The sequence below is a fragment of the Miniopterus schreibersii genome (genome assembly GCF_964146895.1).
Source record: "Miniopterus schreibersii genome assembly, chromosome: 8".
Classification (NCBI taxonomy): domain Eukaryota; kingdom Metazoa; phylum Chordata; class Mammalia; order Chiroptera; family Miniopteridae; genus Miniopterus; species Miniopterus schreibersii.
The window spans coordinates 74,725,667-74,749,576 of record NC_138109.1 but is presented as its reverse complement, the minus strand read 5'-3'; the positions used below and the strand labels follow the sequence as shown (position 1 = coordinate 74,749,576).

The window sequence follows — 23,910 nt, the reverse complement described above, 5'->3', positions numbered from 1 at the left end:
GGGGCTGGAGGGAAGCAGAGGGGCAAGAGGCAAGTAAGGTCCAGATCCTGGAGGGCCTACAGGTGATGATGGAGACTCTATGTCCACCCAAGTGCAACAGGAGGCAGGGGTTTTCAGCCAGGCAGGGGCAGAGGGACTGGGAATCAAAAGGTGGGGCAAGAGCTGCAGCATTTAACACAGTGCCTGGCATAAAACCAGCTGTAGCTACAGGTGGCTTACTAATTTTAAAAATAACAGAGGGAAAGCTTCGACTCCTTTAAAGAAAAAATAATTTCAAGTATTTCCAGTAATACTCTACCTTGATTCTCTTTGAATATGTAAAGTGACCATACACTCAAGTTTAAAGAAGGGCTCGTTTTCTTTTGTGGCTACAGAAAAGCTGCCCACAGCTCTGTGATGATCATACTAACCATAAAAGGCTCAGACAAACTTAACATGCTTACTTCGTCCATTATAAAATATATGTACATTACAAACATTATGAAACGGAAAAAATTCCCCCACCTTACCACAAAAAACTACTTTAGCATTTTGTGTATTTCTTTTCAGATCTGGGACAAATCTAAAGTTTACTTAGCACTGAGCACTTTAAGCACTGTAGAGAGGACATTTAAATACTGGTTCTTACTGTCCGAATTAAGTACTTTTGATTCTTCATATTTTCCTTCCAGAAGAAAAGACTGAGAACGTAACACAGTTACAGAGACTAACTCTCCAGTTTGCAGAGCCCCAATCAAATTATTTTCAGTTCTACCACTTTCAATAAAATTTTGAGCCCAGCCAGCATGGCTCAGTGGTTGAGAACAGACCTAGGATCCAGGAGATCGCGGTTCAATTCCTGGTCAGGGCACATGCCTGGGTTGTGGGCTCGATCCTCCGTGGCAGACATGCAGGAGGTGGCTGATCAATGACTCTCATCATTGATGTTTCTCTCTCCCCTCTCCCTTCCTCTCTCTAAAATCAATGAAAACATATTTTAAAAAATTTGTAAAAAAAAAAATTTTTTTTGAAAAAAAGGAAAGTTTAGGTATTACTGACTCACTGATACACAGATGAGGAAGTAAGTCCAAGGCTCTGCTCAGTTAGAAATTTTTAAATGGTCAGAATATGCAGTCTCCACAATTACTGGGAACCCAAACTCTCAGTATGTGGAGGGGGAGGGTGTCTAATGATCATCATCTCAAGTTAACTACAGGGTGTCCCAAAAAAATGAACACACACTTTAACAGCTGAGGGCTCAATTTTGAAAATGAAATGTATTCTAATAAACACTGCCTTTATAATTATTCTAAGTGTGTGTATAGATACCTTGGGATACACTGTATTTTAGTTTTTTGGTTTTTCTTTTTTGCTTAATATTTTAGATTTCCTTTGTGCTTCTCATATTTAAGACACAGAAAGAAAAAAGAAAAAAACCTAGCAGTAATATGCATTGGCACTTAGGAAACATTTCGTATTGCACACAAATACTTTGAAGACTGCCTTTTGTTAAGGGATATGTAAGAAGATGCATTTGCTAGGACAGCAAACCAGTTTAAGTGGCAAACTGGAAAAGCTGTGATTTCCAGATACTTCTCGGGCAGGGACACTTCTCAAAGCCTCACAAGAGTTTTATGGACTCATGACTGCCACTTTCCCTAAATACAAAGTCCTAAAAGATAGCCAGGTAACATCTTCAGTCAACAGCCAAAACCTCACGCTGCAGAAAAAAGTTTAGCAAGAACTGAAATCTAATTCATGGCACAGATAAAATTAGAATTTATTAAATACTTACATGTAAGTCACCGTACTTGGGGCTTTTTAAGATTCAGTATGGGATAAATGGAAGAATCGTATTACTGAATAATGTACAAAGTTAGACTGGGGAGGTTTATGGAGGGAAAAAGACACCTGCGATTTGTTGGAGTTACAAGAGAAAAAAATTTTTTTAAATTTATCTTTATTGATTTCAGAGAGAGGAAGGGAGAGAGAAACCATCGATGATGAGAGTCATTAATAAGCTGCCTCCTGCACGCCCCCCCCCCCCACTGGGGATGGAGCCTACAACACAGGCATGTGCCCTGACCAGGAATCAAACCTCGATCTCCTGGATCATAGGTCGATGCTCAACCTCCAAGCCATGCTGCCTGGGCTACAACAGAAAATTTAAGTGAGAATGAATTGCAGACAGAATGGCCTGAAGACAATAATTCAGGTTTAGAACATTAGGATTGAGGAAATAAACGTAGTTAACAGATGAAGCCATGACAACTGCCATGCGTACTCTGCAAAGGCTGGTACAGAGAGGAGAGGGTGCCTGAGTTGGGATTAGTTAGTGGAAACGAGAGGAGGTAGAAGCAGGTCACAGAAGCTAAGGGGAACGTGGAGGCTGGTGGTCCATGGGTTATATGCACTAGTCGAGGATAGAGAACTGTGACTAAAGAAGGCTGGCAAGTAGATCCCAAGAGAACATGTTTTGCAGGGCAGAAGCTAAATTGAAGGAAATTTAAAAGATTGACAGCCTGGGGAAGAAAAGAAAACCAATAGCTTAGTATATATTTTGACAAAGAGGGAAAATAAAAAAAACTAAGAATGCAGTTAAAGGGGCAAGAGAGCCCGGCTGACATGGCTCAGCGGTTGAGCATTGGCCTATGATCCAGGAGATCCAGGTTTGATTTCTGGTCAGGGCACATGCCCGGGTTGCGGGCTCAATTCCCAGCAGGGGACGTGCAGGAAGCAGCTGATCAATGACTCTCTCATCATTGATGTTTCTCTCTTTCCCTCTCCCGTCCTGTCTCTGAAATCAATAAAAACATATTTAAAAAATAAATAAAGGGGCAAGAGAATCAGGCAAAAGATTCAAGACAGGAAGGTTTTTTAAAAGTGCACACATCAGGAAAGAAGCCAGAGATGGGGAGGGCGATAGGAAAGGAGGTGCCATCTGAAGGTTCTCTCTCAAGAATCTGGAAGATAGGACTGGTAACAATGAGTAAGACTCAGTCACAGTGTGAGCGAGCACCTTGTGTGGACTACATTTGGCACAGTCTTCACTGTGTAGACATGACCAAGACCGACATGTTACAGGATCTCTCCTTAAAAGCAGACCTACTGGCCACATGTGAAAAGCCACCGCAGTGTTTCCTGAAATGAGAATAATGCTAGGCAGGGGCTTCGATATAAACCACATGTGTGTTATCCAGGTGGATTCAACCAAGTTAAAAACTCAAGCAAAACAATTCTCATACACCACTTAAGAGTGACCCTGCCACCACGGTCTTCTCCACAGCTTCAGGAAATGCAGTCTACAGCCTGCTCTAGATCTTACCTCCTCCTCAGTGGGAAGTGCCATCAGCTTATAGGGACAAATTTAAAAATACCTAAGAGGATGAGATACTAAATGCAAGACCTTACAAAATATGTGACTCTAATAATAAACCCAAGAGAGTTCAAGGGCAGGGAAGTCCCCTTCTCACCTAAGTATCACTGCTTTAAATCTTCTACCAAGGGTGGTGGCGACAGATTCTTTCAGGACAGCTACTGTTGAAGAGTATTTATAAATGTAGCTTAAATTAGAGCAGTGAGGCCGATGTCTACCTCAGAGAAAATAATCAAGCAAATCCCAAATGATGTGACCAGAACAAAGGTACATATTTTTTGTGTTAATGTGAATGTGCTCCCACACTAAGAAGTCATATACCTTTTCCCAACAAAGGTGGAGAGGGCAATGGACCAAACCTGTGGTGTGGGTGCCTCGGTCTCCTGGAGGCTGTCTCATCACGGATGAGAGGATGCCTAGGGTTGAGGACTGAATGCGAATGCATGTGGAGAGCAGAGCAGAAGTTGAGGAATGCGAATGCATGTGGAGAGCAGAGCAGAAGTTGAGGAATGCTAATGCATGTGGAGCGCAGAGCAGAAGTTGAGGACTGAGTGCGAATGCATGTGGAGAGCAGAGCAGAAGTGGTGAGGACTGAATGCGAATGCATGTGGAGAGCAGAGCAGAAGTTGAGGATTGAAGGAGAATGCATGTGGAGAGCAGAAGTGCTGAGGACTGAATGAGAATGCATGTGGAGAGGAGAGCAGAGCAGGAGTGGTGAGAATTGAACGAGAATGCATGTGGAAGATCAGAGGAGAAGTTGAGGACTGAACGAGAATACATGTGGAGAGAGAGCAGAGGCCAGATATATATCTGCTCAATCTGAACACCATCCCTGACTAGAATATTTCTCACACTGCTTTCTAAAATGCCTTTAGAGCTTGAGCACCTATTTTGACAATGTGAATAGGATGGGTGACCACATAAACAGATTTCTGAAAAGTAAATAAGACTTTGTTTATTGGGTCTTAGACTTTGCAGCTGAAAGAAATTCTAAGTTCCAAAAATGGAAACAATGGAAAACACGTAGCCTCTCCAAGTGTTCTGAAAAAGGTAATTCTCAATTGGATGTGCAGGTTCTAACAGATTTATTACAACAAAAACTACTCATGGCAGCCTTATTACTCTGGTTCATTAAATCCACAGACCTAGCCATATTTCATGTCCATCTTAACACTTTTACTCTGTAGTTAAAAAAGGATACTGTTTGCCCAGCCGGCATGGCTCAGCGGTTGAGCATCAACCTATGATCTAGGAGATCACAGTTCAATTCCCAGTGGTGTGATGCAGGAGGCAGCCGATCAATGACTCTCTCCATCACTATGTTTTTGTGTTCTTTTTAATTTTGTCATTATCGCCAGGTTCAAGTTTTTATGAGCTAAAAGCCTATATGAGAACAGTAGCCACCACTTACAAATAAGCCAGTCCTTGGAGGACAGACACACTCGTGCAGCCCCAGAGCACGATTTGCTACTTATTGGTGCACATTAGATGGCTGATGTCCAGGACTCCCACAATGTCTACCAAACCGGCTACCGGACAAAGAGGCGAGATGTATTCCAAGAACAAGAAGTGTCATGTTTCTCTCTCTCTCTCTCTCTCCCTCTCCCTTCCCCTCTCTGCAATCAATAAAGACATATGAAGAAAAAAAAATACCATTTAACTTTTCTATGTAGTAGAATTTAACTATCACTCCACATCGAAGTCCAAATAGTACCATATACACTTCCTTCCCCTTCCATGCTTCACAGAATGCAGTGCCTACAACAGCAGCAGCCATCATTCACATGGCTTCCTAACACTGGACAATGTTCTAAGCACCCCAAACTGAAGCCCAGAGAAGTTATTCGCCTCCAACTAAGAGGAGGGAGCTAGGATTTTGAACCCAGGCAGACTGACATAAGTCCACACTATACCTTAGTTTTAATTTTTTCTTCTGCTGAGTAAATAGATTTAAGAAAGAATCACTTAATAACATTGTATTAAGTAAGGGTATGTAGGTAACAGAATCAGACAATCTGGAACCGACACTTCATATATTTCTCAATTAAAAAGCACACATCAAAAGTCAAGATGAGCTGCCTTCTGAAGGTCACCCTTGGTTAGAGGCCAGGGAGGACTACATCCTAATCCCCATGCGGGCACACATCACCTCCGTGCAACTTCACAGAACTACCAAGACTGGGTTATCGCCAGAAATATTTCTGAACACAATGTCATGGAAGATGGCTTTGAAAACTGGCCCACATTTTCCTGTTCTTTCCCTGAACACCTATGATAGGTTCCCACCTGAAAATCGTGAACCAGAAGCTGGGAATAAAAAGCAAACAAGATACAAGTGCAGAGTCCAGCAGAGGAAGACAGACAAGATGATATACTGTCAGGGGCACAACAGAAATCTACATAAGGAACAGCAGGAGGTAAGAGGAGCCCTCGTCAAATCTTCTCTGGCTGTGACTGAGGAATTTAACCTGTACCCCAGTCCTATCACTAGCTGGGTGTATAAACCAAAGGACAGATGCTTCCCTCTCATCTCTAACATGAGGATGAATCTTCCAACCCTTTACAACTTGAAAATACAATCAAACTAGTAAATCTATTTTGAATAAAATTTTTTTTAAAGATCGTGATTTTGTTAATCAAAGGGGCATTTAAAGAGATGTGTCATTGTTAGAGATGAAATAGGGCATTCTGGATAACTGAATTATATATAAAAATGCAGTATCAAATTAAAAAATTATACACACATACCACAAACATTAATACACTAATCAATTTATAACAGCTCAGAAGACTCTGGGGTTTGTGTTGTGGAGTTGAGTGGCATTGACGCACTACTGGACAGTACGGCAAGTGTGTATATATAGCACATTCCATACCGGAGTTATTTGAACTTTCTGATTGCTGGGTTCTGGAAAACCAAATATTTGTAAGCTGCCCAAATGCTTGGTTTTAGAATACTTCCATCTTTTAAATTTCCATCTTAAACACAGTGCAGGGGAAAGAATGTTTTAGAATAAGACAGCTCTGAATCCATATTTAATGTGTATCCTTGAGCAAGCTACTTAAATTCAGGTGGTTTTGTTTTTTTCCACCTATAAGATGAGAACAGTTATCAGCTTCCTTCAGTGAATTGTTGTGAAGGTTTATGAGATGAATGAAAGTCTCGAAACTTTCATTCAGAAAACTATATAGCTAATGTTTAATAAATGAGTTCCTTTCCTACTGCTTTAAAAAAGGCAGCCAACCCTTAGCTCCACATTCCTGAATAATCCCTAAGTCCAGAAAGAAAGCTCCAGAGCTTCAGGTTATATATGTAGTTACTTACAAGTCTAGGTTTTTGTGTAAATGAAAAAAGGGCAAAATCACGCAAACACTACTTAGTAAAGCACATAAGAGCCCTAAAAACTATTACTTAGAGCTCTGCAGGTCAGTTCTGAAGCTCTGTTCGTCTCTCCTAATGTCCTCTAATGATATCTAGACAGAGAAGCTTAACAAACCTAACCTTCCGCTTATACAAGTAAGGAGGGTCTTGTATATGTGCCAGCTTGCTCCTCGCTAAGCTGGAGATGTAGTTTAAAGAAAAATAGCATATGACTTAATAAAATCAGAACAAATTTATTAATTTTACAGCTATAAATGATGTCTCAAACTGTAGTAACTTACTTCAAGTGTATCGGGAAGTGTTTTAAAATTTAAGCTAACATGTAATTTTGAAACTAAAATAAAAACTGAAAAATCAAGGGTGTAACCTATCAAAATCTTGGTGAGAGATGATGTATATTGCTGAGTTCATGGTAGAAAAAACACACACGTTATTTAAATTCACTAAAAACGTAAATTTTCCTTCATACCAAGGCTATGGCTATCACTGTACCACAAAAGATGAATGCTATATAAAAGCCTTGCATATTATATTACATTTATCTACTACTGTGGCTCCAAAATAACTTATCATTAAAGTTTTGACGTCACATTACCACCATTTACTTCTCCCAAACAGAGCCAAAATACAACTCAAGGCTGATACACTGCAAATACACCTTTGAGGCAGTGGCTTTTAAATATATATTCAAGATCCAAATTTGTCCTTTCCTATCAAAGTCACTATTATCTGAAGCTTATTTAAAATTAAAATCATCACTAAAATCAAGTCAAGGCTCCTTCCCTTCTGATTTGTTTTCCTCAGGCTTCTACCTTGGAGGCCCCATTTCCCTTCCCCCCTCCAACACCTCAGAGGGCAGGAATAGTTTCGGAAGTCACTTACTATTGAAATCCATGAAATGAATGATGAAGCTATACAACCAAAGCAAGATCCACACTTTATAAACACATATTCTCACATGTCTGAATTGATACACAAGATTCTTCGTTCATTTTACAGATTCTGAAACCAAGTTGTTCAAAGGTAAATTCTGAAATCATGGCTGATGTAGCAAATGAATATATCGAACCAACAAAAACGCCACCCAAATATTTACATTTAAACAACAGGCTGCTTATTCAGTGTGCTTGAACAAACCATGTGTGGAACTGAAATCCATTTACTATGGACTCAGTTCCTGCTCAACACTCACTGATACTAGAGAAGACCCCTGGCATCTGAGTTTTCAAGTGTTCCCAATCTACGCTAAAAAAGTAAAACATGACAAGTAATTTCTGAGGCACAACCATGAACCTCAGAAGTGGAGGGGCTAGTATGTAAGGCAAATTACTTAGGGGTCAGAGGGGCTGGCACCTGTCCATCAGTGTGGCTTTGCCACTGCCTCAGTGTTACCAGGTAGGTGATAAAACTCTCTACAGGTCATTTACATTTTGTAACTACACCTCACTGCATTTTGTTCTAGTAGTTTCACAAACTTGGACAATCACAAAAATATCTGGGAATATATTCCTTGAGGAGGTGGAGGGCTCTCCTTCTTATTACATTAAACAAAAAATCATGCAGTTTCTTAAAGCTCATAGAGCTTTTCCAAATAAACTACAGATTATACAGCCCAATTAAAAACTCAAACACTTTATATTACAGGTATAGAAAGTTTATAGTTCAGCAATGCCAACAGATAATTTAACACCTTCACCCCTACTTGCAATGCAATTAATAACTATACAATGACTTCTATTTTACTGTCATTGACTGTGGCTCAGATGTTTAAATACTTAAACAACCTGGAAAGATTCTGTGTGTGTTTTGTTTGTTTTATTGTTTTTGTGTGGGCATGGGTGCTGGTGGGGATTATAATGAAGAGTGGCCAGTTCATTATAATGAAGACAATCAGGAATTAAACAGCCACTAAAATTTCACGTACCATTTCCTTACAAAATATACATGGAAGAATATGGCTTACAGATAGAGGGGGGAAAAGAAAGCCTCTTATTTGTTCATACTATTACACTTTACCTTTTATCCCGTCTGGCAATAATGCCAAACTTAATTTACTACCTAGGGCAAAAGTAACTCTCTAAGAGGATTTTATGAAGTCCAAATTAATTTTGGTTTTTAGATCCTGAGTGCTTAAAATTTTGGAATTCTTCAGATTAACTAAAAAAAAAAAAAAAAAGTTATATCAACAACCAAAATCCCAAAAAGATTAGATAAGAAACAATTGGTTAACCATTTAAAAAATACCCAACTAAGTTTTTATAACAGATTATAATTAGTTGGAATATATCTCTGCCCCTATAAATTGACCTTTTGCTTAGTCTGTAGCCAAGGCAACTTTTCTTAAGCAAAATGCTTCTACTAAGGAGAGACAAATGATCTCTTTAAAAAGAACTAAGTAGGTCTAAAATCATTCCAAAGCAATCCCTTGGGTAAGAAATAGAACAATGGACAACACAACAATCAGTTTCCACAAACACACCATTTTCTTTTTGATAAAAAAGAAAGGGGGCTGGATTTTTATATATTAAATTCAGCAGAATTTTCATGTTTCACAATTTTGTTCCTAGAGATCCCCAAGTCCCTTGAACTCATTTGGGAAGTGCTCTGAAGGTGCATATCATGGTAAACAGCAGCAAATACCAAAACAACTCTTGCTAAAAGCAGCTGCTCCTGCTTGTGCCTTTAGAATACTAGTTGTAGAACAGCAACAATAACAACCAAATGCTAATTTGTGCCATCAATTGGGATTCTAAGGAAGAAGCAGATTGTTTTCTTTAAAACATTCCAAGGCAGGACATCTATAATCATATTGGGCAAATATTGACTTTGGGGAGAAAATATCAGAAAATGTCAGTAAGAAAGAGGCAACAGTTACATTATATTCAGTATTCTAAAGGCACGCCTTACATAGTTCAACGATGATTCTGGTAAGACCAACTGCTCACATACATACACACGCACACATAAATTTTAATGGTTTTAAAAAAAAACAAATTTGTTACTTTAGAAAAATGAATGCAGTGCACTGTCATCAACATTATCGTCAGACTCTGATTGCTCAGTCCACACATAAGTAGTAGTTGCCTTCTATGGTGATATGGCTTCTCTGCACTAATTCCCATCAGGCCGAAAAACATTAGGGCAGGTTAAGTAAAGACTGAACTGTTGCACAAAGGAACATTTACTCATCAGATCCCACTGATCTCTTCTGTGCCCGCTTCCTGGGCAACCTTCTTGGTGAAGCTTTATCTGGAAGAAAAGAGGAAGTTTTAACTTGCCTGACTATTATAGGCATGTTGGATTCAAAAGATATTTTAAAAAGCATTTCCCTTCAACTTTACAATTAAATTCTAAAAACAAACACACATGCACGAATACACCATCTAGCCCTGGCCAGTGTGGCTCAGCAAGGTTAGAGCACTGGCCTGCACACTGAAGGGTCTCCGGTTCCATTCCTGGTCAAGGGCACGTACCTGGGTTGTAGGCTCGATCCCCAGTCCCAGACTGGGTTGGGTGTGTGAAGAAACCAATAGATGTGTCTCTTTCACTCTCTCTCTATCCCTCTCTCCTTCCTTTCCACTCTCTCTGAAAAAAATATATCCTCTGGTGAAGATTAACAGGAAGAAGAAAAAAAAGAATATGCCATCTAATAATAAATTCCCCTTATCTAGTTTAGGCGTGTGTGTGTGTGTGTGTATTTTAATCCTCACCTGAGGATATTTTTTCCATTGCTTTTTCAGAAAGAGTGGGGGGGAGGGGAGAGAGAGAGAGAAACATCAATGTGAGAGAGACACATTGACTGGTTGCCTCCCATGCACGCCCCGACCCGGGCTGAGCCTGCAACAGAGGTACATGCCCTTGACTGGAATCAAACCTAGGACCCTTCAGTCCATGGGCCGACACTCTAACCATTCAGACAAACCGGCTAGGGCTAGTTTAGATATTTTAACTAACCTTTAATATAATCCTTTAAGAGGTAACTAAATTAAAATGAAACCTTTTGCAATTAGGGTGAGAAAAGATCTAATCTTGGTTAATGTAATGTTGCAGCCACCATGCAAAATCTTCTTGAATTCTACAATTTAACATGATTATACATGCATACGTAAACACTTTGGAAATAGTGTAAAAGGTATGAAATTTGCAGCTCAAAAATATTTGTTGGTTATAAAATTAAAGACAGTATTTACAAATGCAGCCATGCAGTTTGCATAATATTGGCACTTTCATAAGATTATCTGGAATAAGCAGTAGGATAAAGAAAATTAAGACACTGTATCAATACTAAGACCATCCTACACACACAAATATTATGCTTTTACTTTCTCTTTATATCTTATGTTAGAGTCTTAGTGAAGACTACCAAACAAAAAATAAACTAGTGGTGAGTTTCTTCTACTTCCATTCAGTACAAGGAGTCATCTTTAAGTTTCTTTAAAAAAGGAAGGACTATCTTCTCTTTTACCATTGTGTCTTCTTATTTTGTAGAGGCACTTTTCAAATTAGGAAGATAAGCTCTCTTTATGGAATAAGTAATTATTTTTCCAGTTTTTAAAAAAGTGAAGGGCTGGAAAAAGCTGTTTCCACCAAAGTAAGAGGATAATTTGTAAGCATTTCAAGAACAATGGTATGAAAAATGTAATGTGCCTAAAAGATCTTAATTTTTATTTTCCAAAATTACTAGACCATGCCTGTATTTTAAAAATACATAATAGATCTGTATCAAACTAAAAAGCTTCTGCACAGCAAAAGAAAATAGCCTCAAAATACAAAGGAACCCCACAGTCTGGGAAAACGTATTTGCCAAGGATGTATCTGACAAGGGGCTAATTTCCAAAGTGTACAAAGAACTCATAGTACTCAGCAAGAGGAAGACAAACAACCCAATTAAGAAATGGGCAAAGGACCTGAACAGACACTTCCCCAAAGAGGACATACAGATGGCCAAGAGACAGGTGAGAAAATGCTCAACATCGCTAATCATCAGAGAGATGCAAATTAAAACCACAATGAAGTACCACTTCACACCTGTCAGAATGGCTACAATCAAGGACTCCTGCAGGTGAGGGTGTGGAGAAAGGGGAGCCCTGGTGCACTGCTGGTGGGAGTGCAGACTGGTGCAGCCACTATGGAAAACAGTATGGAGGTTCCTCAAAAAATTAAAAATGGAGCTGCCTAGGAATGTATCCTAAGAATCCTAAAACACTAATCAGAAAGAATATATGTACCCCGATGTTCATAGCAGCACAGTTTACAATAGCTAAGATCTGGAAACAGCACCAGTAGATGAGTGGATAAAAAGCCGTGGGACATTTACACTGCGGAATACTACGCAGCTGTAAAGAAGAATCTCGTACCCTTTGGGACAGGATGGGTGGACCTGGAGAAAATTATGCTAAGTGAAATAAGCCAGGCAGAGAAAGACAAACATCACATGATTTCGCTTATATGTGAAATCTAAAGAACTTAATAAACAGATGAACAGAACAGATTCAATGACATGGAAGCATAGATCAGACTGACGAATGTCAGAGAGATGGAGGGCGGGAGGTGGGTGGAAGGGGAGAGAGTAACCAAAGAATTGATATGCATATATGCACAACCCAAGGACATGGAAAATGGGGGAGAGGGACTGGGGAGGAGGATGGGATGGGGTGGAACGGGTCATTGGGGAGAAAAAGGGACATCTGTAATATTTTAAACAAAAATAAAATTTAAAAAAAAACACAAAAAACATGATAGCCCTGGCTGGTGTTGCTCAGTGGTTAGAGCATTGGCCCCCACACTGAAGGGTCTCAGCTTCAATTCTCTGTCAAGAGCAGGGACCTGGGTTGTGGTTCACTCCCTGCCCCAGGTAGGGGCGCATGCAGGAGGCAACCAATCAATGTGTCTCTCTCACATCGATGTTTCTCTTTCCCTCCCTCCCTTCCACTTTCTCTGAAAAGCAATAGAAAAAATATCCTCAGGTGAGGATAAAAAGAAAAAAAATAGATTTTTATCAAGCATATTTAGAAACTAAAAATTCTTTTTAAAAATCTTAAGAGTTATGACTCAGAAATATTAAAACTAAGTCTACAAATCACATGAAAACTGACCTTTATTACACAGGTTAGTAATGTTGTGTTTAGGGGCATCAACTTGCCTAAAACTGAGCACAGAAGCACTTATCTGATGAAGATAGTCTACAACTTTCATCAGTCTTTTTAAAAATATATATTTTTATAGATTTCAGAGAGAGGAAAGGAGAGGGAGAGATAGAAACATCAATGATGAGAGAATCATTGATCAGTTGCCTCCTGCACACCCCCTAATGGGGATCAAGCCCACAACCTGGGCATGTCCCCTGACGGGGAATGGAACTACCATCTCCTGGATCATAGGTTGATGCTTAACTGCTGAGCCATGCCAGCCGGGCCCGACTTTCAAAAAGGTTAGACTAAGAACTGGTGCCATCACATAGCTTACTGATTTCAAAATAACTTTAAAAAATAAACAATATGCTGAATATAATTTTTGAGAATTAACAAGTACTTTAGAATCTAACAGCCATCTGTGTGAACATAGCTGCTACTAAGCAGATGTGAAGTGGTGACCAATGACTTCCAGCAACTTCAGCCACCTGCAGGTTTTTAAATACGTGAATACATGGAACACACCTCCTTCACCTGCCTGTCCAGCAAATCAAAGTTAGGAAGCAGACAAATGAGAAACAGAGTAACAGCATTTTGGAGTCACTGAGCTTTTGGGAAAATGGCTCCAAATATCTCAATAGCTCAGAAAGTGGCATTTTATTTAGGCAAAAAACAATGTGTATAATGATGCTTTTCAGCCCAATCCCTCATCACCACCACCCCAAACCCTAAAAAAATTCAGAAATTAATCAGCTATAGTAAAATCATAACTCACTGCAACTCTTTTCATTTTTAGATGACAAAGGCAAATCAGGAAAAATGTATTAGCAATGTATTCAAATTGTTCCAAACTACCCTTCCTTCATTTACATTCTGATGAGACAGAAAAGCTCCTGTAAAGTTAAATATTGGACTCATATATCCTACTTTTTATACCATCCCTCTCCAAAGGTAATTCCTCAAAGCCTGAGGTACCTTCCAGGCACGCCTCCTGCTTAATGATCTTCAAAATCTCTCTTGGTTTTCTCCATTTTATCCTCAAATATGCAAAGTACATGTCCTATCTTCAAAGAAATGGCTATTTTTCCTAAAGTACCTGCAATTTGGTTCAACCCCTTAACTCTAAGAAAACCATGCTCTAAGACAGTCGTTCTCAAAGTATGGTCTGGACCAGCAGCCTCAAAAATCAACCGAGAACTTAGATATACGAAAATTCTTGGGTCTTACCTTAGACCTACTCAATTGGAAACTCTGGGGGTGGGGCTCAGCAAACTTAACAAGCAGTCCAGGTGATTCTGATGAATGCTAAGTTTAACTACTGCTGTAGGCCCTAGCCTGGTAGCTCAGTTGGTTAGAGCATCATTTCAATATGCCAAGGTTGTGGATTCAATCCCCAGTCAGGGTACATATAAGATTCAACTAATGAATGCATAAATAAGTGGAACAAATTGATGTTTCTCTTTTCTCTCTCCTTTCCTCTCTCTCTAAAATCAATCAATAAATAATAAGTTTTAAAAAACTACTGCTCTAAGGAATCAAATGTAAGAGAAAAAAACCAAGCATACAAAATTAAACAAAAATACTGTTTAAATTGAATTAAAAATATCAGTATGAATTTATGATTTCAAGAATATGTATTTTCTATCTCAGTTCACAGAATGGGCCTAGAAACAATGTTACCCAGTATCAATGACATCCCTGAAGTTCAGATTTTCATTTCTAGTATCATCTAGGTGTCCTTGCAGAAAAAGAACCATGCTTAACTCCATTCTTAGAGCAGAGAAGGTATAAAAGTTTGGATTATCTTATTGAGCTGGCAAGTAAGGGATCATTCAAAGATCAAAAGGATAAGACTGGAGGTGATTCAAAAAGGAAGCCAGTAGCCAAAACTAACAATTTGAACATCAAAAAGAATATAGTTAACACACCAGTTCTATGAAAATCCATATTTAGAGATGACAATCAAAACACAAAGGAGAAAACTAGAAAAAAGCTTATTTGTTACCATTTGGGTGCCTCTTTCCTTTGAAAATGAGAGAATACAGGAAAGAACTTAGCAGTTATCCTTTTCCAGTAGGAACTGTGTCTTAGGCTAACCAAACAGTTTCAGTTGGTGAGGAAAAGTTCTACTTTAAAAAAGAATGGTGGTTACTAAAAATTTCCATGAAAATAATCACAACCTCCAGAATACTGACTCAGGAGAGGATTATCAACTGGTGAATAGTTTAGAGAACTGGACACGTGTGTGATGTGATGTCAAAGTAACACCCTGCAGTAACTTCTAGGCTGGAAGGAGAAACACCTCAACTTCACCTTACTCTAGTGCTCAACATAGCATCACTAATGACGGGATGTTGTACTTGATGTGATACAGGAAGAAGCGAGTATGATGTATGCCAGCAATTTTCAACTGGTGTGACACAAGAATTTTAAAACATGCAACACCTGACTATTAGGGACACTGACCTCTTTTCCCTTAGACCCTCAAATAAAAAAATGACAACAGCCAATACAACAATTGCCGTCTAATGTGAAAGAATCAAAATGATACTTTTTTTGTCAGATCACCAAAAAAGTATTTTTTGGTGTGTCACAGAATTTTAGTAATTAGTTTCTGTGTGCCATGAGATGAAAAAGGTGAATATCGCTGAAGTATGCTATTAGCCAAAAAGATCAACTTAAGTCTAATTAAGCCTATAGATTTATCTTCCAGGTTAAATAAAGTTTAACTAAAGACATTAGGAAAAAACAATCTGGCAAATCTGCAAGGTGGGACATTTTAGAGCCTTACTACTTAGTGTGATCCATGGGTCACCTGGAAGCTTATTAGAAACACCAATGTTTCAGCCTCACCCTAGAGCTGCTGAATCCAAACCTATATCATAAGATTTTCAAGTGATTTGTACACAATTAATGTTTGGGAAGCCCTTTTCCACAAGGCAAGTGACCAATCGCTTGAGCTACTGTAAATGAAAAGGGACTCAAGAGATATAACCAGACACAATGTATCATCCTATACTGAAAAAACCAGTTATAAAGGGTAGTCTTGAGACAATGTAAGAAATTTCAATGTGAACTGGTTATTACATATAATAAAATAAACCTTTAAATATGATAGCTGTTTCTGTCAGAAAAATATTTCTTCGCAAACTGAAATAGTTTAGAGGTACTGTGCATGGACAAAAAAGGGGCTCTGTAATAAATCTAACCCAAAATAACCTTACAGGATGGTCTGATCATAAATTCCTAATTGGGAAGGTCCTGCCTCAGGCCTATAACTTCCCTAGTAAAAGATTACCTTTGCCTTAAGCAAGCCCTGTCCATTGTTTTGTGTTTTTTTAAATCCTCACCTGAGGATATTTTTTCCATTGCTTTTCAGAGAGTGGAAGGGAAGGAGGGAGGGAGAGAGAGAGAAACATGGACTGGTTGCCTCCTGCTTACACCCCAAATGGGGCAGAGCCTGCAATCAAGGTATGTGCCCTTGGATGGAATTGAACCCCGGACCCCTCAGTCCACGGGCAGACACTCTAACCACTGAGCCAAACCAGACAGGGCTGTCCACTGTTGTTGTTTCCTAAATATATCTTTATTGATTTCAGAGAGAGGAAAGGAAAGGGAGATAGAAACATCAATGATGAGAGAGTCATTGATCAAGCTCGCAACCCGGGCATATGCCCTGACCAGGAATCGAACCCTGATCACCTGGGATCCTAGGTCGATGCTCAACCGCTGAGCCACGCCCAGCCGGGCTCCACACATTTTTTGTGTGCACCTTTGAAAAGGTGCACCTTTTGCCCTGGCGCATTTGGCTCAGTGGTTAGAGCATCGGCCTACAGGCTGAAGGGTCTCAGGTTTGATTCCCAGTCAAGGGCACATCCCTGGCCTCAGCTGGGGCCTGTAAGGGAGGCAACCAATCAACATGTCTCTCATGTCAATGTTTCTCTCTCTCTCCCTCCCTTCCACTCTCTCTAAAAAAAAAAAAAGAGATTTTTAAATACCGCCCCCTCCACAAAAGAAATGCCCCTTTTTCAGACTCCTCAGGAATGTAACCACCCTCAAAAGAGCACACAATCTTGATAACTATCTGTAATCAAATCTCAGAGATTTCCCTGACTTGCTCTCCCCACGTTCAGGTGATCTTCCTTACGGTCCCTCCTTAACTCCAACTGCAAACTGTATATTCTGGGAGCACTTCAGATCTTCCTTCCTGGCATATTATTGTCAATATGGATCAAATAAACTTCGTTTTTTTTTAAATTCTCACCTGAGGATATTTTGTCCATTGCTTTTCAGAGAGAGTGGAAGGGGAGAGGGGAGAGGAGAGAGGAGAGAGGGGAGAGAAAGAACCATCGATGTGAGAGAGAGAGATCGATTGGCTGCCTCTTGCACGTGCCCCAACTGGGGCTGGGATCAAGCCTGCAACCAAGGTACATGTCCTTGGCCAGAATCGAACCCAGGACCCTTCAGTCTGCGGGCCAATGCTCTAACCACTGAACCAAACTAGCCAGGGCAAGAAGGTAGATCTTAAAAGTTCTCACCACAAGAAAAATATTTATAACTTATGTGTAGTGATGAATGCTAACTACACGTACTGTGATAATCATTTTGCAATACATACAAGAAAATTTTTTAAATTGCATAAATTTAAATATAAGAATCTTCAATTACACTTTTTTAAAAATAAATTTTTTAAATGTGAGCACTTAGTATTACTTGATAATTCTGCTTCACTCACTTTATAATACTACCACTTTAGGTAGCACAGTGCAGTGTTTAATTGCACAAACACATTTGAATCCTGGCTCCACCTCTTAATAGCTGTATGACAAGCTTCCTCATTACAGATTTAACTTTAAGATTGAAAAATTCGAAATAACAAACGTCCTTCCATACAGAATAGGTTTAATCTATGATGACACATTTTATAAAATATTAGCTAGTTATTAAAAGAATAAGGTAAATATGTAAGTAACTATCACAAAAAGATACTCAAAGCATGAAAACTCAGATTGTACAACAGTGTGCAATACAATGCCATCTGTGTAAAACACACCCGAACAATAGACATATATGCTGAGATATATATAGAAAATACTTAGAATAACACATAAGTGCCAAATACTTATGGAAAATGGGGTCAGTGGATCCAGGAGGTGATATTAGCTTTTCACTTCTATACTATTTATTTTTTACAATGAGGCCTTATTACTTTTATAATAAATGTTTTTAAAACATTCATTTACAATTAGAGAAAAACTCTACATTCTTTTAGAAAAATTAATATTCTAACTAATTGCATATGTAATAAAACTGAAATATATCTGTTCAGGAAACTATCAAGCAGTATTTTAGGTTTATTCTTTCAAACTATTCTGGGTAGTTAGCAATTTTCCCAACAAAGTTAGTGCTAAAGAACTTTCATTTAGCTTAATATAAAGTAGAACCCCCAATACATAGCAAACACCATTAAAAATTAATCGCCTCACCTCGTCTACTCTGCACTGAAGCAACAGGAAAGAAAAGAGACAGGAAAAAGATTAGAAATATAGAGAATTCACACATTTGTATATAAACTGCAGATTTGGAAGCATTTCTAAATTAAAAACTACACAGAATAAAATTTTAAAGTACTCATTATATACTAGATTCTATACAAGTAATGGAAAAGATGAGTGTTAAATAGCACTGACCAAGCACTTTTGCTAAATCTAAAATATTTAATTTCAATTTAAGAGAAAAAGTTCCCAGCCAAGTTAGTAAGAGTACTTACTGATTTGATTCAAAGTTTCCTGAGGAATCCAGCTCATGTCAACATCATTTTGACTTGATGTACCCATCTCTACTTTCTGTACGGGTCTCTTGCGCTAAGAGAACATAAATACAGTACTTCAAAGGAGTTTCGTTATATTGTTTACCATAGTTTTAAAAAGTCCTATCAAGCTACTTAAATATCTTAATAGACAAATATGTTCTCTTCTAGTTTTAAAACATACTCCTATTCAAGTTTTTATTAATCAGAGGGGGGAAATCATGTCTAGCACCAATTTAAAGAATAAGTAATAAGGAATATATCTTCAAACAATGATTGATTTTCAGGCTTTGAAGATATTTTCCTGCCTGGCCAGGGTGGCTCAGTGGTTAAGCATTGACCCATGAACCAGGAGGTCGTCATTCGATTCCTGGTCAGGGCACATGCCCAGGTTTCAGGCTGCATCCCCAGCAGGGAGAGTACAGGAGGCAACTGACCAATGACTGTCTCATCACTGATGTTTCTCTCTCTCTCCCTCTCCCTTCCACTCTCTGAAATCAATTAAAAAAAAAAAAAATTAAAAAAAAAAAAAGATTTTCCTATGCTATAAAGCATCATATGTTATTAAGACTTTCTACTTATATGATGATTTTTTTCCCTTTGAGTATCAAATGTTAAAAAATAAATTTATTTTTAACTTCAACAAAATTCAGGATAAATTACTGAAAGGTTGCATGCAGGCGGGTCCCTGCATTGTTAGTTAAATATACTTAAAGAGTTGGCACAGATTAAAACTAAACAAAAACTTAAAATCTCATTTAAGCTAACAATGGAAAACTTTGTCCCTAGAGTTTTTGCAGAACTGCTAGAAAGAAAAGAATTCAATTCCATTCTTTAGCCTTGCTCTTAAAAAAACAAAAACAAGCCTAAAACTATTTACCTAAAAGAGTATTAAATATACAGTCCAAAAATTAGATTGTGAATACACAGAAAGGTAACCACAGCCAATTAAAAAAATGGCTTCATTCAAATGGGGGAAAAACTGAAGATGCCATTATACTGAATATACAAATTTAGAGCAAAAAACCCCCTCTATTATGAAAATAAGGCAAAGAAAGCTATAGAAATTAACACTTAAGGACTAAGTATTTCTCTTTTAAAGATCAAGTGCTTATTAGTAACACTTATTGCTAATTTTAATAAAAGGGTCCAGTAACTGGGCTGTAACAACTTCTGAAGTATGGCTAAAAGTCGTTCAGCTATAATTACCTTTCTAGATTCCAGGAGCTGATGAAGGCCAACAACAACCAAGAGCCCAAGACCAGCAAGAAACATATACATAAAGATTCTAATATAAAAGGAAGAAATATAAACTGGATTAACTCATAGGAACTATCACAGCTAATTAAAACTATACTATTTTAACTTATAAAAACATCATAGCTAATTATATCTACAGGGTGTGACAAAAATAGGTTTACAATTGTGAGTAGATGAAAGTTTGTTCTTATATTATTATTTATTAATCACTGTATTATTTTACAACTGTGAACGTACTTCTGCCCCACCCTGTATAATGCTAACACTATATAAGCTTTCCAAGTAACTTGCTAGTAAAAGGAATAAAGTATTTTAAATTCAATTTAGACCCCGGTAATAAGTCTTATAAATTTTTTACTTTATTTCTAAGAATTAGTCAATTTAGAAAAGCAATTATATGACCCCAAATTAATAAAACTGCTTTATAATAGTATTAGGTTTTGTCTCCCTCAAATATTAGACCATTTTTCAGTTTAATTTAAAAATTACTTTTGGTGAATTCCTTCTAAGTATACAGTAAGAAATAATTCATCATTTACAAAGAACACATTTTTCAAGATAAAATCTTATAGTTTACATTTTCAAAAGCAATTTTAGAGGCATGCAACATAGGTTAGGCTGGTAATCACTTTAAGAGAATGGGGTGAAAAAGATTTTAGAAGAGCGCAAGGATGGAAAGCTGAAGCTACATTTTTAAAACAAATTTTTGTCAGTTTCAAGTATCTTTATTAACTTGGTATGAATAGTTATAAGAATCATCTAAAATATGAATTTACATAGTTAGGATTTCACCAAATTTATAGTCCGTTCCATTTTCATCATTTAATAAAAATAGGTTGACAGTAGGCAAGCCTTCTAGTCCTACTTAAAGAGAACAAGATCTACATATTTCAACTCCCACTTACGTTTCTCCATCTAGCCCATCCTCTCTTTCAATAATTGTAACTGTTTGATTGAAGACAGCATCTTGAAATACATTGCCCTGTTTAAAAAACAAATCCCTAAAACTGAAATGCACTGAAAAAATAAAAGCCTATAAGAATTCTTAAAACCATTACCCTAAGAGATATAGTACAGCTTTCTTATTACTCAGAAAATTATACTCAAAGTCATACCTAATGGTACTAATTCAGTATTGGGAATTCAACATTATGTTTGCTACTTTCTCCTACAAAATAAAAAAATGCCTCCAAGTTTGCCAACATTGTCCCCCGCTTACCTTTGGGGGCAGGGAAAAGTTGAAGAACCAGGGAAGTACAATAAAACCAAGATAAAATATGCGGAAAGAAACAAAGTCCACAGAACACTCTTACAACTAGAAGCCCTAGGTTCTGTTGTGTGTAACCCTCCAAAACAAGAAAGGAGCATGAACATGTACAGTAAGTAATAGCAGATCATTTTAAGAACTAGACTTGAACAAGTCAAATTCATGCTCTAAATTAACAATGGATTGGAAATAAATTTCTTTATAATAAATGGGTTAGTGATTTTCAGTATCAAAATATTTTTCTGTTGTGATCTTGAAACAATTTTGTTAGTTCAACACAATTTCAGTTTTCAAATACATCAGAATCACTGGAACAATACATGGATAGCCGTTTTCAGTGTTTGATGCTTTGCACAAAGGTGGTATTTATAGTGTTACTTATTGCTAAACTATAATTATATAAGTTTTACTTCAAGATCTTGCAATTGGCATTCTTCTGTTGACAATTCCAAAACTCAGAATAGATTAATGAAACTACTATTTAAAATGGAACTGAAACTACATATATGCCTGATGGATTGTTTTCTGTTTGAAACAAGATGAAATATATAATTCTTCAAGTCACTTTACCATAAAGTTGAGAAAGCTTAATACCACCTTATTTTGAAGGAAAAATGAAAAACCCTCTCTACACTCTACTAATTTAAAAAAAAGAAAAACTTAATTGCAGCACAAGAAATTTAAGTAAGACATAAGATAAACATGTTGACACTACAGTGATGAAAGGTTGAATAAGTTTCCAAAAGGGATAAAATTTCCTTCTCTGAGAACTTTTTGAAAAGGGAATGGTTTAGACATGCTCTTGTCTGAAGGTGGACATAATAGTTGGCACCTAGAGGTCAACTCCCAGCAGTACAAGTGTGGGCTTCTCTTATTCATTCATTGGATATACCATAACATATTAAAAACTGTAAGACAGAGTGTTTATATTAGGCTATTTGAATCTCATAAACCATAAATCTTACTGCTAAAACTCTATTAAAAATAGTAGATTCCACTGTGTGGCTTACTTTCCTTTTAAGATCCAGCTCAAGTCTCTTCCACTTTAATACTCTAGCACCTTACACTTATCTCTAGAATGTATCACTTATTATGCTGTAATACTGCCTGCTTACATCCATCTCCCCCAGTGGATTATAGACTTGAAAACAGACACATGCAATTTACCTTTGCCTCCCTGGAGTTTTAACCACAAAACAGGCACTTGAATGAGTAAAACACGAGAATATTCAAATGTCAATTGTCTTCACCTATCTCTAACAACAACAACAAAAATTTAGAGGGCCTTACGTTCAAATCTTTGTAGTTCAGATTGATGACTAGACCAAAGGGTCGTCCACCCATGGGCTCTGCAGGAATGAAGGAGTACTCAAAAGTTGCCTGTCTCTGGGGTGGCACTACAGTGTTCAGAGGAAGAGCTGTGAAATTCTGGATATAAAACTGGTAGTCCTGAGGATAACGGAATGAGGCATCTAGGGATTCAACAATAAAATCTTCTGTACCCTTGTTTGTAAAGCCTACCAGGAATTTCACAATGTTATTTGCTGGAAAATCTAAAAAAAAAAAAAAAAAGACAGAAAGATTAGAAAAAAAGGACATTACTAGTGGATTTTGGCACCCTTTCCTGATACATGTAGACTTGGTTTCAGAATTCCTTTCTTTTTTAATTTATCCTTATTGTTGTAAGTACAGATATCCCCCCAATGACCCCCTCCACACCACTCCCACTCCACCCCACCCCCCAAGGCCTTCATTGCACTATTGTCTGTGTCCATGGGTTGTGCATATAAGTTCTTTGGTTAATCTCCTCCCACACCCAGGTGCCCCAGAATCCCTTTCAATAGAGAACTCCAGTCATCCACTAACTAGTAACTGGTGTATAAACTGAAATCCTTGTCTACATTCCAGCATTCCAACTTCAGAGCTGAACTGAGTATCTCAGTTTCAGACAAGATCACACCCAAATTATGTGGTCTAAGAAAGAGTCGTGTACTTTTAGCAGTAAGATTATCTTGCAGTGAGGCTGTCTTGAAGTCACCTCCTACCCCCCAACTCAGTATGTTATCTGTGCAAATAATGAAAAGAAGAACAACAGAAAGATAAAGTCTAAGATGTTCACCAAAACTATATCTGTTAAAACACACACACAAATCAGGTAATCCCTACCTACTTTAAGCAATTAGTCAAAATGAAATATGAAAGGAAGACCCAAAGAGGCAGCTACGAAATAAATGGGGAGAGGGAATCTCCTAATCAAATCACACTTCTCATAGGCATAAAACTGGAGCATGTGTGGGACTAAAACATTAAACCTGAAAAGCCCAAGAAGATTAACTTCAAATAATAAGCCTTCATATTTATACTGTAGTCTACAGAGCTGAGTTTCATCCAGTACAGCACAGGTTCTGGGGTCAGACCGATCTGGGTCTGAACCCTGTCTCCACACTCTATTTACTAACTGGCTAACATTGGACAAGTTGTTAACCTCTCTAAATCTGTTTAGCAATAGTAACTAACCCCACAGGATTTCTGTAAGAATTAAATAATACAAGCAAAGTATTGAGAACAGTGCCTGCGATAGCCCTTATTAAATATAAGCCATTACTTACTTTCTTTTCATGAAATCTAGGCTCCAACCAAGGCCTAATTGTAAAGATTTAATATTTCACTAATTTCCCAATCAAAATATGTTACTTTACTGTGGCA

General features: G+C 37.8%; 1 protein-coding gene across 1 annotated transcript in view; it reads right to left on the bottom strand.

Annotated features, from left to right (window-relative positions):
- The window catches only part of SSR1 (signal sequence receptor subunit 1), a 37,119-nt gene that overhangs the window by 5,671 nt on the left and 7,538 nt on the right, over positions 1–23,910 (bottom strand). Inside the window, exons 4-8 of the mRNA XM_081144035.1 lie at positions 22,495–22,757; positions 20,843–20,919; positions 19,887–19,965; positions 18,639–18,732; positions 9,923–9,986 (exon numbers count right to left, since the gene is read on the bottom strand). Coding sequence (XP_081000161.1) covers positions 9,923–9,986; positions 18,639–18,732; positions 19,887–19,965; positions 20,843–20,919; positions 22,495–22,757 — 577 coding nt within the window. The remainder of the gene's footprint in view (positions 1–9,922; positions 9,987–18,638; positions 18,733–19,886; positions 19,966–20,842; positions 20,920–22,494; positions 22,758–23,910) is intronic.